This window comes from Astatotilapia calliptera, chromosome 1, assembly GCF_964374335.1.
Source record: "Astatotilapia calliptera chromosome 1, fAstCal68.1, whole genome shotgun sequence".
In the NCBI taxonomy this organism is placed as follows: Eukaryota; Metazoa; Chordata; class Actinopteri; order Cichliformes; family Cichlidae; genus Astatotilapia; species Astatotilapia calliptera.
Genome location: NC_137422.1, coordinates 9,248,537 through 9,262,776, shown reverse-complemented (window position 1 = coordinate 9,262,776; position 14,240 = coordinate 9,248,537). Strand labels below are relative to the sequence as shown.

The following is a 14,240-nucleotide window of genomic DNA, read 5'->3' as shown; positions in this document are numbered from 1 at the left end:
CAGGTATTTTTGAAAACGCAGCTGTTTCGTCCACACGTAAACGGCGTTTCGAATCACCGAAAACAGAGATTTTTTTAAAACTCCTTTTTTGCGTTTACGTGTGGACGAGGAATACAGAGTTTGTCACACAACGTCAAAGGTATGTGCCTTTTTTCACGTCATGCTGTGCACCACGTTATTGTTTACATGAGATGAATTGCAGAGTAGCAGATAGAGACAAAATACTGTTAATCTGACTATCGTCAGGTTTTACAGCTTACATATACACACGCAGTTACTGTCCCTCTATTTAGAAAGGCAGAGGCGTCACAATGTGATTATTTTACGTGTAGTTGTTTTTTTCCTGTGTAATAATATTCAACATTGCTATCAATACATTTTTCAAAAAATGTCTCTCTGTGCAAAATGGGTTCAAAAACATAAACAGCTGTGGGATATTGTTTGTCAGTGATTTAGACAGGGGGAACAAATCGTGGCAGGATCAGCCTGATGTTATTTGTATCCCACTGTAACTTTACTGTATACTAGCTAACATCTCCAAAATGTCAGGAGTAGTTAGTTACTACAACAAGTGTTTGTGAACTAAAAATCAAGAATGTGGGATACTGTTTGTCCGTCATTTGGAGAGCCCAGCGCGTGCTCCCGACAAAGGGAAAACCAATTCTGCAGGGGAGACCTACCTCGGCACTTGTGCAGGTGAAGCCAAAGGAAAGACCACCATATTTCACCATATTCACCATATTTTTTGGCTTAGAATGAAGTTGGTTTGGAAACATATTCAGTGATGCTTCATCTCCTGCTTTGCGTTTCTGTAGGCGCCCCGTGCTAGCAGTGTCCAAGCGTTTTGTTTCCTTTCCCCCCTTTTCACACCGTGCCCCCGCTGCAATGGCTCTGCACTGTCTGTGTAATTTGTGCCAGCCATGTTCCCAGGTATTTCCTCTTGCCCTTTCCCCACTTGTATTTGTCTTCATGTTCCTTTGCTTCTTGTCGTGATCTCCATCATGCCTCACTCTGTGTTCGGTCCGTCAACCTGCCTAGTTAATTTGTATCTGTATTTCGTTTTTTCCTTGTTCAGCAATAAAGCTGGTTTTGGAGTTTACATTTCATTTCCTGGAGTCTGCATTTTGGGTCCTTTTCCTGCCTGCCTGCCCACAGCCAAAACACCATATATGAGATGGAGGAGATGGCTGCAAAGCTTTTAGGTAGATCCAGCATCTAGTCTATGGTTTATAGGGTTGTACCACACAAGTCAGTAAAATTGCTTTATGAAACGGTGCCTAGTTGTTAACCTATTTTTGTAACACAGCAACCAGTTGGGAGGTATGGGATCTATCAGGACAAAAACTGAAGTACCTTCCTCGGGACCTTCTGGCACCAGTTACTTTGTATACAAGTGTGGATTTGCAGAGGAACAAACTAAAACGTGTCACCGGCATCTCCAAAAACACCAACATCACAGAGCTTAATCTGTCCAGGAACAAGATAATCGAGTTTTCTCAAGAAATCTGCAACTTGAAAAATTTACAGACACTCTATATGAATCATAACAATGTCAGATCAATTCCAGAAGGAATCTTCCCACATCTTAGGTATTTAAAGTTCCTAAAACTCAGCACCAATCGCCTGGCAAGGCTTCCTTCAGATATAAACCAGTGTACCAGTCTTACTTACCTGGACCTTTCCAAAAACTGCCTGCAAAACATCGAACCACTAGTTGGGCTACCAAAACTGAGGGAGTTATTGGTTGAGAAGAATCAGCTTACAGAGCTACCATCCCAGCTTTTCCAGAAAGGTAGCTGTGAGCTGACCAAGTTCAAGGCCATGTGTAATCCACTAAGGTGTCCACCAGAGGAAGTCTGTGCTGGAGGGGTCATGGACATTCAGAGCTACTTCCTTCAAATGGAGGAGAACCCCAATGCTCACACTACCTGGACAGTTAAAGCAATGTTTCTGGGCTCTTCCATGGCCGGGAAGTCCACACTCTGCCACAGCCTTAGGGAAGGGAAGCCTGTGGCAGTTGCAATGAAGATCGGACGGAAGGAATAGATATCACTCGGCTATACACCCATGAAGTCCGCTTCCTTCTCTGGGACTTTGCAGGGCAGGAGGAGTACTATCTGACACATCATATCTTTATCACACCAAGAGCACTTGTTATCCTCACTGTCAATTTGGCCAGGTGAGACAATTATTGTTTCTTTTTTTTATGGTTATTTTGTTAAATTATATGACTAATAGTCAAATAATATGACTAATGTGACTATAGTTCTTTTGTTGCCCTTCCAGCTATCTAAAAGTTATCTTTCTAAAAGAAATTCTTTCACTAGAAAGTCTTTTTAATGCTTTGCAATTGTATATTCAGTCTTTATTTTAGAAAGCAAGGGAAATCTGTGGAAGTTAACATATATATATATATATATATATATATATATATATATATATATATATATATATATATATATATATATATATATATATATACACACAGCCTGTGTATATATATATATATATACACAGGTTGGTCAGTCTGGCTGCTTGGTCTGCCAGTAGCTGGTGTTTTGCGCCTCTGGTATTCTTGCCCATGCTCATGTATTGACCCATGTGTCAGTTGGAGGGGACCGGTCCTTGAGGATCAGGACTGTCCGGCCTTGAAAAAAAAAAAATATATATATATATATATATATATATATTTTTTTTTTTTTTTTTTTTCAATATTCACATGGCTGCCATATGTCGCTTAGTTTATGAATGTTGTACTTACAGCTTCAAAAAAAACCCCTACTTTTTCAGTCAAGAAACAGTTTTTTTTAATGTGCTTTATGACCAAACACCTTCCACCCTACTGATATTTACTTGAACAAAAACTATACATTGAGTTTAGTGCTAGTTAGCCAAGATATGACAAATGTGAAATTAATATTTGTGTATGCCAGTTATCGAGCAGCAGCATTCTGACATTATGTGTAAGTACCAATGACACCCAGCATCTTAGAGACCAATAGCAAAAAAAAAAAGACAATAATGATTCTGATTTTCTATCAGCTATAGCACTGTAGACCCAGAGTCTTTCAAAGACCAGATTTGGTTCTGGTTAAACAACATACAGCTACGTGTGCCAAATGCAGTGGTCATGCTTGTGGGAACACATTGTGATCAGTGCAGAGACCTGGAAGAGGTAATGGAGAAGAAGAAAGACATTGATGAGAAGATTAACATAATGCTGGTAAACAGAAAGATGGTTTTAAAGTACCAGAAGAAAAATCTGGAAGAAAATACAGACCCATTTCTCTACATGGATCAAGTGGATGAGATTGATTCCCTTTTAGAATACAGTTTGAAGGTAATGATTGGTATGATTAAAATATACCATTTTAAATGCCACACAGGCCCAGTGGGGTGTTACTGTGGATGCAGAACCTTTTACAGTTTTCCTTTACCTTCCCTTCAGGTGTTGGATCATCTAACTCTTGACTGCACAAAGACTCAGGATATTGTAAGATTCAGAAGTCATATTTTGAAATGCATTCAATCAGAAAGCGCTTTCCTGTGTTCTGAGACCATCTTACCACAAAGTTATGAAGAAGTGGAACAAGCCATCCAAAACCTTGTTACACTAGAACAGATTCCTCAACATGGTAAGTCCAGTTAATGATTGTGCACTTTATTTAAGTAACACGGAGAAGTTGTTTTTGCTTTGTAATAAAAAGTATCCATTTTCTATGTCAGGTATTGTTCTACTTGAAGAACTCTGTGATTTAATAATGAACCATGTAACACAGAGCAGAGAGCACCTCCACTCCATATTGCAATTCCTCTTGCGATATCTGCACAGAATTGGGGTTATTATTTGGTATGAAGATATTGATGTACTAAGTGACCATGTGTTTATCCAGCCTTCATTCCTCATTTCTATGTTCAAGGTCAGTGGCTGTTTTTCTTTTTTCAGACCTATGTATGCAGACACTACCCTTTCGAAGTACAATGGTTTCCTTTACAAGCATTAATGTGAAGATTCCTGGTAGTGTCGCTTCCACTTTAATTTTAATTCCAAACAAATTACCAATAAATATAATGTATACATGGATCAGAATGCAGTTAGGTTAAGACCAAAAAATAGCACTGGCCACGGTCAAACAAGCAGCTACACTCTTTTGATCCCTTTGCCTGAAGATTTCCACAGAATTTACAAACTACACTAAACTACTGTTACCACAGTTTCTCCTAACTTACTCTCCTAACTGCTTTCTGTGATTGCAGACCATTGTGAGACATGACCTGGTGCAGCAGCTTGAGAGAATCTCAAGAGACCTACTCATGCAAGAAGGAGCTCTGATGAAACAAAGGTTCATCTGGGTGGAGGACTTGCGGTGCAGAGGCACCCTGCACAATGCAGCCCTGCGCATCTTAGTCCGGAGGGAGTTAGAGAAACTGGTCATAGATGATGATGATTTGGTCAGAGAGGTAGTAGGTAACAAAAAGGAGGAAGGCATAATTCTCACCCTGTTGCAGCACTTTGAGGTTTGCCTCCCAACTCTTGTCAGAAGCCCCATGAACCCCCAAGCACCAGACTTCATCCCAGGAGAAAATCACTGGGAGTCAGTCAGGGAGTCAAAGAGAGACCCTGATGGAGCTTGCCTCTTCCCCATCTATCTGAAGGATGACCTCATAGTATGTCAGAAATGGGGTGAGAACAAGCAGGATGATGTCAGAGTGCATGTCTACGTCCTTCCTGAGGTTCCACATGGCTTCTTTCACAGGTAGCTTGGAAAAAATTTAATTGTTTGTCACCTTTTATAACAGGGGTAGGCAACTCCAGGCCTCAAGTGACAGTGTCCTACAGGTTTTAGATGTGTCCTTGATCCCACACAGCTGCTAAATGACCTCCTCAACATGTCTTGAAGTTCTCCAGAGGCCTGGTAATGAACTTATCATTTGATTCAGGTGTTTTGACCCCGCCTACACCCTTTACAATCACAGGTCAAGGATGACCCTTGGTTTGACCACTCGTCCTGATCTGGTGGTCAGGGCAGGGCTAGTGTCCATGGTTGGTGTTGCAGTGTCTCTAGATGGCGACAAGGGCTCTGCTTGTTGTTGAGCTGCACTATCAGGCTGGCTTATCAGATCGGGTGCTGGTGCTGAAGGTGCTGGTCACGCCTTAGCGCCTCTCAGGTGTCATCAGTTACGCCGACGTCTGCCCCTCGCCAGTGCGGATCACAAAAGAGCGGGCAGTCTCTGCAGGTCGGATGATGACAGCCGGTTTCCAACTTCTGGACTCATCCTGAAAGCAGATGTGCTCCCTCTGCGCTGCATTTGTAGTATCGTCTCTGGTGCTCTTCTCTTTCCATCCGTGTTTTTTGCACCACCGTCTGGCTTACGACGCGGGGTACCAACTGGTATACGGTGATGGGAAGCACTGAGCGCAGACATCGACTCATGAGGAGCTGCGCGGGTGATCTGAAGCCGTCGACTGGTGTGTTCCTTTGCTCCAATAGAGACAGGTAGGGATCTACTCCCTGAGCATGAGCTTTATCCAGAATTGCTTTGGCCGTTTTGACTGTTCTTTCGGCAAGGCCATTATTTTGTGGGTACAAAGGGCTTGAGGTTGTGTGGACAAAGTCCCATGTGACTGCGAAGTCCTTGAACTCTCGAGAGCTGTACTGTGGGCCGTTATCTGAGATAAGCTTCTCTGGTATACCGTGTCTGGCGAATATGGCCTTGAGCTTTTTGATGACGGACCCTGCGGTGGTGGAGAATAGCCTTTCGACCTCAAAGAAGTGGCTGTAATAGTCCACAACTACTAAATAGTCTCGTCCACGCCATGTGAAGAGGTCTGAGGCCACAGCCTGCCATGGTCTCTCAGGAATCTGTTGTGTAATGAGAGGTTCTTTAGGGTTCGCTGCACACCTCTCCTAACATATGAAACAGTTTTCCACTGTGGCAGCAATGTCCTTGCCCATGCCTGGCCAGAAGAGGGTGTCCCTCGCTCTCTGCTTACTCCTCTCAATCCCCATGTGCCCAGTGTGGATTCTCTCCAGCATATTGTTTCTTAGGGCTGTTGGCACTGTGATTTTGTCACCTTTAAAGATGATGCCATGGAAGTGTGAAATTTCATCTCTGAAATTCCAGAAGTCCTAAAGGATATGGGGGCATTTTTTCCTGTCCTCAGGCCAGCCATCATGCACGGTTTACTTCAGAAGGGTGAGCTGCGGGTCGCATGCTGTCGCAGCCTGTATCTCTGAGAGCTTTTGGTCACTTACTGGGAGGCTGTTTATCACTGAGTGGACCTGATCCTCCATGCCTTTGCTCAGCGTGCTGTCTTGGTCGAGCAATGGTTTCCTGGACATGTCGTATCTCTGCAGCTGTAACAGCATGTGCTGCAGACGAGCAGGGGCTACGGAGATTGGCTTCTTCAATATGTGCTCCAACGGCTTGTGGTCTGACTCGACGATAACTCTTCTGCCATACATGTAGGTGTGGAAGCGCTTGCATCCAAACAACACTGCAAAGAGTTCTTTTTCAATCTGTGCATAGTTAACCTCTGTCGGGGTCAGTGTCTTTGAAGCATATGCTATTGGATGTCCGTCCTGCATCAACACAGCTCCCAAGCCATACTTTGATGCATCTACCTGTAGGCATAGCTCCTTGGTCGTGTCGTAGTATGCCAGTATGGGGCCTGGTTCCCTGGTTATGAGATCCTTTATTTGCTGGAAGACTCTGTCATGATTCTGATCCCAGACGAACTCAGAGTCTTGCTTGAGCAGCTGACGCAGCGGTGCGTTCATTTCTGATAGTCGTGGTGCGAATCTGGACAGGTAGTTCGGCATACCAAGAATTGTCTCAAGCTCATTCTTATTCTCAGGAGGTGGCATGTCCTTGAATTTCTGTAGTTTCTTTGGGTCTGGCTGGATGCCCTCCCGGGTGAGTTTGTGTCCAAAGTAACTCACTTCTGTGGCCCCTATGACACATTTCTCTGGATCGAGACGCACTCCTCGCTCCCTTGTGCGCTCAAGCATGGCACGGAGGTTCTCGTCGTGTTCCTCCTTTGTCTTGCCAAACACGAGGATGTCATCCACGATGGCTGCCCTTTGAGCCCTTCATATGTCTCATTGATTTTCCTTTGGAAAATGTCCTGTGGTGATATTATGCCAAAGGGAAGGCGCAGAAAGCAGTACCTGTTTTGTGCGATTTCATAGGAACGTGCAATGTCTATGCCTTTTTCTAGAGTCAAATCTGACCCTTGGCTCAGCAGCTTTTCTTTGACTTGTGGGAAACTGGTTGCAAAGATAATCCTGTCTTGGACCATTTCATCACAGTTAACATAGCCACACTGCTTGACGAGTAGCTTTAATTAACTCTGTCACAAAGTGTTCGAATGACTCTCCTTCGCCTTGGAGTCTTTCATTAAATTTGTATCTGGCAAAAACGGTGTTCGTTTTCAGCATGAGGTACTGTTCAAACCTGTCAAGATAGGTGGTCAGCCTTTTAGCTTCTTCATCAGACAGCTGCCATGTGTTATAAATGTCTCTGCCTCTTTTTCCTACCCACAGAAGAAGATAGCTGCACTGGGTCTCCTCGGGCTTGCCACTTAGCGGGCCGCTAAACATTAGCTTCACATGTTGCACAAACCTTTGCCAGGCATCGGGAAGAGTAGCTGAATCCCAGTCCATTCGTGGTGCAGGAACTCCCGACGAATCCATTTCGCGGTGTCAAAGGGCGTTTAGTTCGAATTACTCTGACACCATGTAATATTCTGTTCTTTGACTTATGAATAATATATTCTTAAACTGCTTCGTGAGTCTCCATCTTCTTTATTTACCACTCACTCGGTACAACATAACACACCTCCACTTCCGTAACCCGCCCCACTGCCACTACGGCAAACCCCAAGGGACAATAAGCACGAAGTGCAAACATTATAAACAATACAACAGTGTTATCTAAAATCTGCAGGACACTAGCACTTAAGGCCTGGAGTTGCCCAGCCCAATCTGTAAGATAAGTATATTTTCAATTGTATGTTGGTTTTCACAATTTTCAAGGCAGAGTCTATATAAAAGACTCAAATATGTACAATGAAATTCACAGACACCACTAGCACCACAAAAAGCTCATTCAATAAGCTACAGAGAAGATGTATTGTGTCTTTTATATATATATATATATATATATATATATATATATATATATATATATATATATATATATATATATATATATATATATATATATAATGGCACACTTTTACATTTACACTTTCTTTGTAAATTTCTTCAGTTTCCAATGTTTTCATTGATTTATAATTCTATTTTTTTTTCTTATTCTTACTCCACTCAAAAACCTCATGAACCATAAATCTTCTGATCTCTCATGGTTGCCACATGTAACCCTTAGACTGATCATTAAGACGTGCTCTCTTTACTCGACTCACTGGGTGGGAAAGGAGCAGTGTCTCCTCTGCTGTGGAAACAGACTTGCTCTGTTTAGACAGGGGGACAACAATGGAGATTCCTTTATAGAGATACGCTGCCGAAGACCTGAGAAGGATGAAGGTAAAAAAAAAATCTGTGGTGTCTTTTGTTTTAGGACCAAAAAGAGCTCGACAGCAACAGTAGAACTACATGTAGCTCATTTCTTTTCTTAGAGTTTCGGCAGATGTGGGATCTGATCTTGGCAGTGATGTCCAAGCTGTTTGTGCTGTCAAGGCAGTGGCCAGGACTGACCCAGCAGGTACACACTCCCTGTCCAGAGAGAGGCTGTCTGCATTATTTTACCTGGAGGGACTGGCAGGAACTGAACAACACCAACCTTTACAGTCTGTAAGTGTTGTATCTCTTAAGACTTCATCCCTGATGGCTTTTCAGAATCTAGACTACAGGGAGTGCAGAATTATTAGGGAAATGAGTATTTTGTCCACATCATCCTCTTCATGCATGTTGTCTTACTCCAAGCTGTATAGGCTCAAAAGCCTACCACCAATTAAGCATATTAGGTGATGTGCATCTCTGTAATGAGAAGGGGTGTGGTCTAATGACATCAACACCCTATATCAGGTGTGCATAATTATTAGGCAACATTCTTTCCTTTGGCAAAATGGGTCAAAAGAAGGACTTGACAGGCTCCGAAAAGTCAAAAATAGTGAGATATCTTGCAGAGGGATGCAGCAGTCTCAAAATTGCAAAGCTTCTGAAGCATGATCATCGAACAATCAAGCGTTTCATTCAAAATAGTCAACAGGGTCGCAAGAAGCGTGTGGAAAAACCAAGGCACAAAATAACTGCCCATGAACTGAGAAATGTCAAGCGTGCAGCTGCCAAGATGCCACTTGCCACCAGGTTGGCCATATTTCAGAGCTGCAACATCACTGGAGTGCCCAAAAGCACAAGGTGTGCAATACTCAGAGACATGGCCAAGGTAAGAAAGGCTGAAAGATGACCACCACTGAACAAGACACACAAGCTGAAACGTCAAGACTGGGCCAAGAAATATCTCAAGACTGATTTTTCTAAGGTTTTATGGACTGATGAAATGAGAGTGAGTCTTGATGGGCCAGATGGATGGGCCTGTGGCTGGATTGGTAAAGGGCAGAGAGCTCCAGTCCGACTCAGCTTGTTTCTGATTTTTATGAGGCGAAAGTGGTGTGTAAGTCTTCTGATGTACTAGCAATGGTCAGAATTCCAATGTTCCGTGCCCTCAGACTTTTACCATTAGCATCGGTGCTAAAACAAATTACTGTTAGCTTGTAACAGATAGCACACAGAACTAGAATTAACTTGTTTTTCTCCTCCCCCTGTTTTATTATGTATTTTCATCTGGTTATTGTTTATATCTCTTTATTTTTTACAGTGTGAAGGAGGAAAAATTAGTTTGCCAGGGAGGCCATACATGACGAACGGAATTCATTTTTCCAAAAGGTAAATTGATGTCTTCTTTATTCTGTAAAATAAAGGGGAAAATACAACAACAACATGTGCATTGTTTATATTGTTATTAATCACCACTGTGTTTTCTCTAAAGCTGCCACTTCGCAGTGATGACTGATGAGAATGACGTCGAAGAAGACAAACACAGCATCACAACCTCTTAAGCAATATGTTTAGTGGCAAAATGTTTTTTGTGCTAGCCAATTTTATCTTCTTTTTTAGTGACTGGTATGAGTATTATTTGGAAAAGTGTCACCAAGTATTACGTTCAGGGCTGAGGCTGATTTTGTAATAAATGTTTTGTAATAGATGTATTTAAAAATACTCCAGAAGACTACTTGCATTTCTATTTTTGATATGCAGCGTTTCAGTGTTTATGTGTACAATGACAGCCTCTGCTGGCTCTTGAAGACTGTCAGCTATGTTTTTCTTTGTGAAGACAAGTTGTAGACCTTACAGTGTTACATGAAAAATTACAACTGCTGCATGTAAAACATTTAAGCTGATCTTTAATAATATGATAGTCCAAATCAATCCGGTCATCTGCAAACTCCTAAAATAGGCTTGCTACCCCTGTATTTCTCTAGTTTTTCATCAGTTCCTCAAAACTCTCTTCTACGTGCTGGCTCATGCTGCCTTCAGGGTCTACTCGTAAATGTCAAGAAGAATGTCATGAAGAATGGTTAATTGTTAAACCCCTGTAGTCAAAAGAAATGACATGTTATTAATTACATAAACTGTCGCTGTCATATAAAAAATACATGTCAGATTATCATATATTTTTGTAGTCTTTTTTGTAGCCACTCATGCCTGTATGAAAAAAAAGTCCTCACAGCAAACTGAACTGTGTAGTCTGAGTTAAATCCAGATAGAACAGAACCCAGTGAGTTAATGTCCTATAAGTCATATAGCAGTAATTTTCTCTTCTCTTCTGTCTAAAGACGGAAATCGACTGTCTGAAGTCTATTTTTGTGTCTTCTGTTTTGGAAATAACCTGCTTAAATGTAAATCTGACACTTGTTCAAGTGAAGAATGAGGTAATCGAATTGATCAACTTCTGGACGTACACAACTTACATGTTTTTCAGAAATATTTATGCAAATGCTTAAGACCCTCCTGAAGTTCTAAATTTAGGTGATGTTTTTAGGAAATTACATCTCAGCTATGTAACTCTGTTTAAAAACGAGAGGGACAGAATTATAAGACCATGGCACCTTGGTCAACATTCACTTTAACGTTGTGCTGAGCAGCTATAGAAGTCTACATAGAGTATGTATGTGTGTGTATATATATATATATATATATATATATATATATATATATATATATATATATATATATATATATATATATAATTTAATGAAGGAAAACACAAACTGGATAATTTTACAGGGCGAATAATTTCCAAATACATCAAAATCTTTGGGCGTTACCAGTTTTGATCATTCTTGCCCCACTTTAGGTAGTTACTATGTTTCCCACAGTCTTCGAAGGCAGCATCCTATCGCCGGACCTCTCTCAGGTGTCTTTCCCGGGCAGCTGCACGGCGGAACGGAGAAATGAGAAAGGGGCAGCATGGCGGACAGGGAGAAGAGGAAAGCTACCCCGCCGTCTGGCCGCAACATCCAGGTGAAGTCCCCGGCCAGTTTCAGGTAGGTCCCGGCGGACACAGGGTTGGAGGGAGGGAGCGACCGAGCTGCCAGCCTGCCCACCAGGCTGGAGGCTGTGAATGAGGGATGAACCACTGCGGTTTTGCATATCCGAAGGTGCTGATGCTGGCTGGTTGGAGCCGCTGCAGCAGCAACAGTGTCTGTCTCCGCGGAGCTTTCCAGCGTTCCGACTTGCAGTGTGTTGTTGAGTCGCATGTTTTGTGCTTGGGCGTGTCTGCTCCCGGTGGACAGACACGAGCGATGAGCTCCCTGCTGCAAACATGGTTTAAATATGCCCTACTTTCTGCTAGTCTGCTTCAAAATCCTCACAGTACAAGGATACTTGGTCGTAGTGCATGTTTAATACATATTTTTTCCTTTGCTTTGGTACTCCTTTACGACGCAGTCCAAGTCTCCATCATACGTTTGCATCATTTTGAGCTTGATTTGCTGCTAAAACTCTTGATTCGACAAACCCGGCACTGATTTAGTGTCATATTTTCGGATTTTAACAATACAGACAAGGAGTAAAGCATATGCCTCCAAAAGAATATTTAAGGGACTGATTGTGTTGATGATTTTATGGAAATGTTATCAGAGCCATACGTCATCATAAGCTGACTTTTGTGGTTTAACAGTAAGTAAACTTTGATATTAAGTGGAAAGACTTTAAAACATTATTGAATCATTCTTCCTGAATTATTATTCTTATACCAGCTTAAAAATAAAACACCAAAAAGACAGAACAAAAAAAGAAAACAAGTACACTATTTGTCCCAATTACTCACTTTTACAATGCATAGATTTGCCACACAGTCAGACTGATTTTGAATAGCCTAATGTACTCAGTAAACAAAATATTCAGTAAAATAATTACATCCTTACAATAATAATTTAGATTTTGGTTTTGCTCCTTGGGTTGATTTTCAGACTGAAAAAAGCAGTCTGGGGAATCTTTGTGCTCTACAAATGGACATGTAGATATCAGCTGTTTAAAAACGGTAGGGCAGGTGACCAGTCAGAGGGATTCAACCTGTAGAGCTGAGCACTGCAAGAGATTAGCTCCACGCTGATGTCTGCTCTCACATGCTGAGTGCCTCACACACTCGGAGACCATTGCAGCTCTGCTTTAAGAGAAGCTGTGGCATTACCTCAGGGTGATTATTGTGAGGATGGAGGCCTGTGATCAATATTCTCTAGTGAGACAACAACACACACACACACACACACACACACACATTCCTGCAAACACCCAGCCTCTGGCCCAGTCTGTCCTTGTCTCATTAGCTGAGCTGAAAACAACCACCAAACATCTTTGTTCAGGATTTCATGATGATCTGTTATTGGGGATTGAATGCTGCTGATTGGTATTTGGGAAATGTGACTGACTAGAGGAAAGAAGCCAGATAATCCAAAATCTCGGGGGCTGGCCCAGTCCCAGAGCGGCCATATGTTGTCATGTTTTTCTCTCTCACCTCCCTGCCTGTGCACGCTACAGTGAAATCCTATGTCTCAGCCCAAGCCACTGCAGTTAAGAGACCAGCTCTTTGTGTTGGAGATGTTCAGTAAGTGAGACACATAAACGCCTCACCTTTATTTCTGGTGTTTTAGTGGCGCATTAGGATTTGTGGCATGAATCTGAGTGCAACTGAATTATGTATTAGTCATAAAGAACTGGGTTATACAGAAAGGATGACACCCATTCGATTTTTATGCAAGTCAGATAAATGGCCTGTATTTGTATAGCGCTTTACTTTGTCCCTATGGACCCCAAAGCCCTTTACACTACATTCAGTCATCCACCCATTCACACACTGGTGATGTCAAGCTATATTGTAGCCACAGCTGCCCCGGGGCAGACTGACAGAGGTGAGGCTGCCAGACACTGGTGCCACTGGGCCTCTGACCACCACCATTAGGCAACGGGTGAAGTGTCTTGCCCAAGGACAGACCGACCGAGACTATCGGAGCCAGGGCTCGAACCGGCAACCTTCCAATTACAAGATGAACTGCCAACTCTTGAGCCACACAAAGTCAGATAGCCGCACAAAATCATTCTGTATAACAATAGATTTCTAGTAAAGGTTCTAGGTTTTTAATCCAAAATGTACAGCAGGTAAAATTCTTTTTGCCAAAATCATTTATTTCTATTGGTTTATCAGTATGCAAATTGTGTCTTCTGCTTTACTGAAAAGTTTGTTCTCACTGGGTGTACCCTGGATGACTCATGTTACCGCTAAGGATGGAAACTGAGTTCCCAGTAGTTCAGTTCCTTGGAATTGTTAGTCTGCTTTCCTATCGATTCTGCTTATTGGTTCCACTTCAGTTGGTGTCCTGGAGGAGGAAAGTAGCGGTGCAGTCTACAGCATGAATATAGACATAACTTTTATTTTTATTGCACAAAAGGACGAGAGCACAATGGTAAAGTGCAAACTGCATACAGGACAGAAACCTTGTGCTGCTAAAAGAACTTCAGCTCTTTGCAATTATCTGCACAGATAGCATGCTAAGCTAGCCAAGAACCCAGTGTGATGTTAAAGCTGAGTGTAGAGCCCAGCCCAACAGTCAGACCCTGAACTTCAACAGGCAACAAATTGATGAGCAGTCAGGCTCTAGCATTTTTCTCCCTGTTCATGTTTCTAAAGTAGAATCACTGTGGCGATCGCATTAA

The 14,240-nt window shown here is 42.2% G+C and overlaps 2 protein-coding genes across 2 annotated transcripts in view; both read left to right on the top strand.

Moving 5' to 3' along the window:
- Window positions 1-1,074: 1,074 nt before the first annotated feature.
- On the top strand, window positions 1,075-10,697 carry LOC113028282 (uncharacterized). Its single transcript, XM_080305035.1, has 10 exons — window positions 1,075-1,202; window positions 1,307-2,179; window positions 3,043-3,340; window positions 3,449-3,635; window positions 3,727-3,920; window positions 4,258-4,757; window positions 8,392-8,549; window positions 8,642-8,816; window positions 9,844-9,911; window positions 10,015-10,697. The coding sequence occupies exons 3-9, from the start codon at window positions 3,131-3,133 to the stop codon at window positions 9,884-9,886; spliced, it is 1,467 nt and encodes a 488-aa protein (XP_080161161.1). The 5' UTR covers window positions 1,075-1,202; window positions 1,307-2,179; window positions 3,043-3,130; the 3' UTR covers window positions 9,887-9,911; window positions 10,015-10,697.
- A 714-nt stretch (window positions 10,698-11,411) lies between these two features.
- mapk8ip1b (mitogen-activated protein kinase 8 interacting protein 1b) overlaps window positions 11,412-14,240 on the top strand; it is a 46,101-nt gene continuing 43,272 nt past the window's right edge. The window contains exon 1 of the mRNA XM_026159904.2: window positions 11,412-11,572. Within this exon, the coding sequence (XP_026015689.2) occupies window positions 11,496-11,572 (77 nt within the window). The 5' untranslated portion in view covers window positions 11,412-11,495. The remainder of the gene's footprint in view (window positions 11,573-14,240) is intronic.

Coding starts and splice junctions, on each gene's coding strand:
- LOC113028282 (XM_080305035.1), top strand. CDS start 3,131: ATGCTTGTGGGAACACATTGTGATCAGTGCAGAGACCTGGAAGAGGTA. Junction 3,341..3,448: donor TTTTAGAATACAGTTTGAAG/GTAATGATTGGT, acceptor CCTTCCCTTCAG/GTGTTGGATCATCTAACTCT. Junction 3,636..3,726: donor AGAACAGATTCCTCAACATG/GTAAGTCCAGTT, acceptor TTTCTATGTCAG/GTATTGTTCTACTTGAAGAA.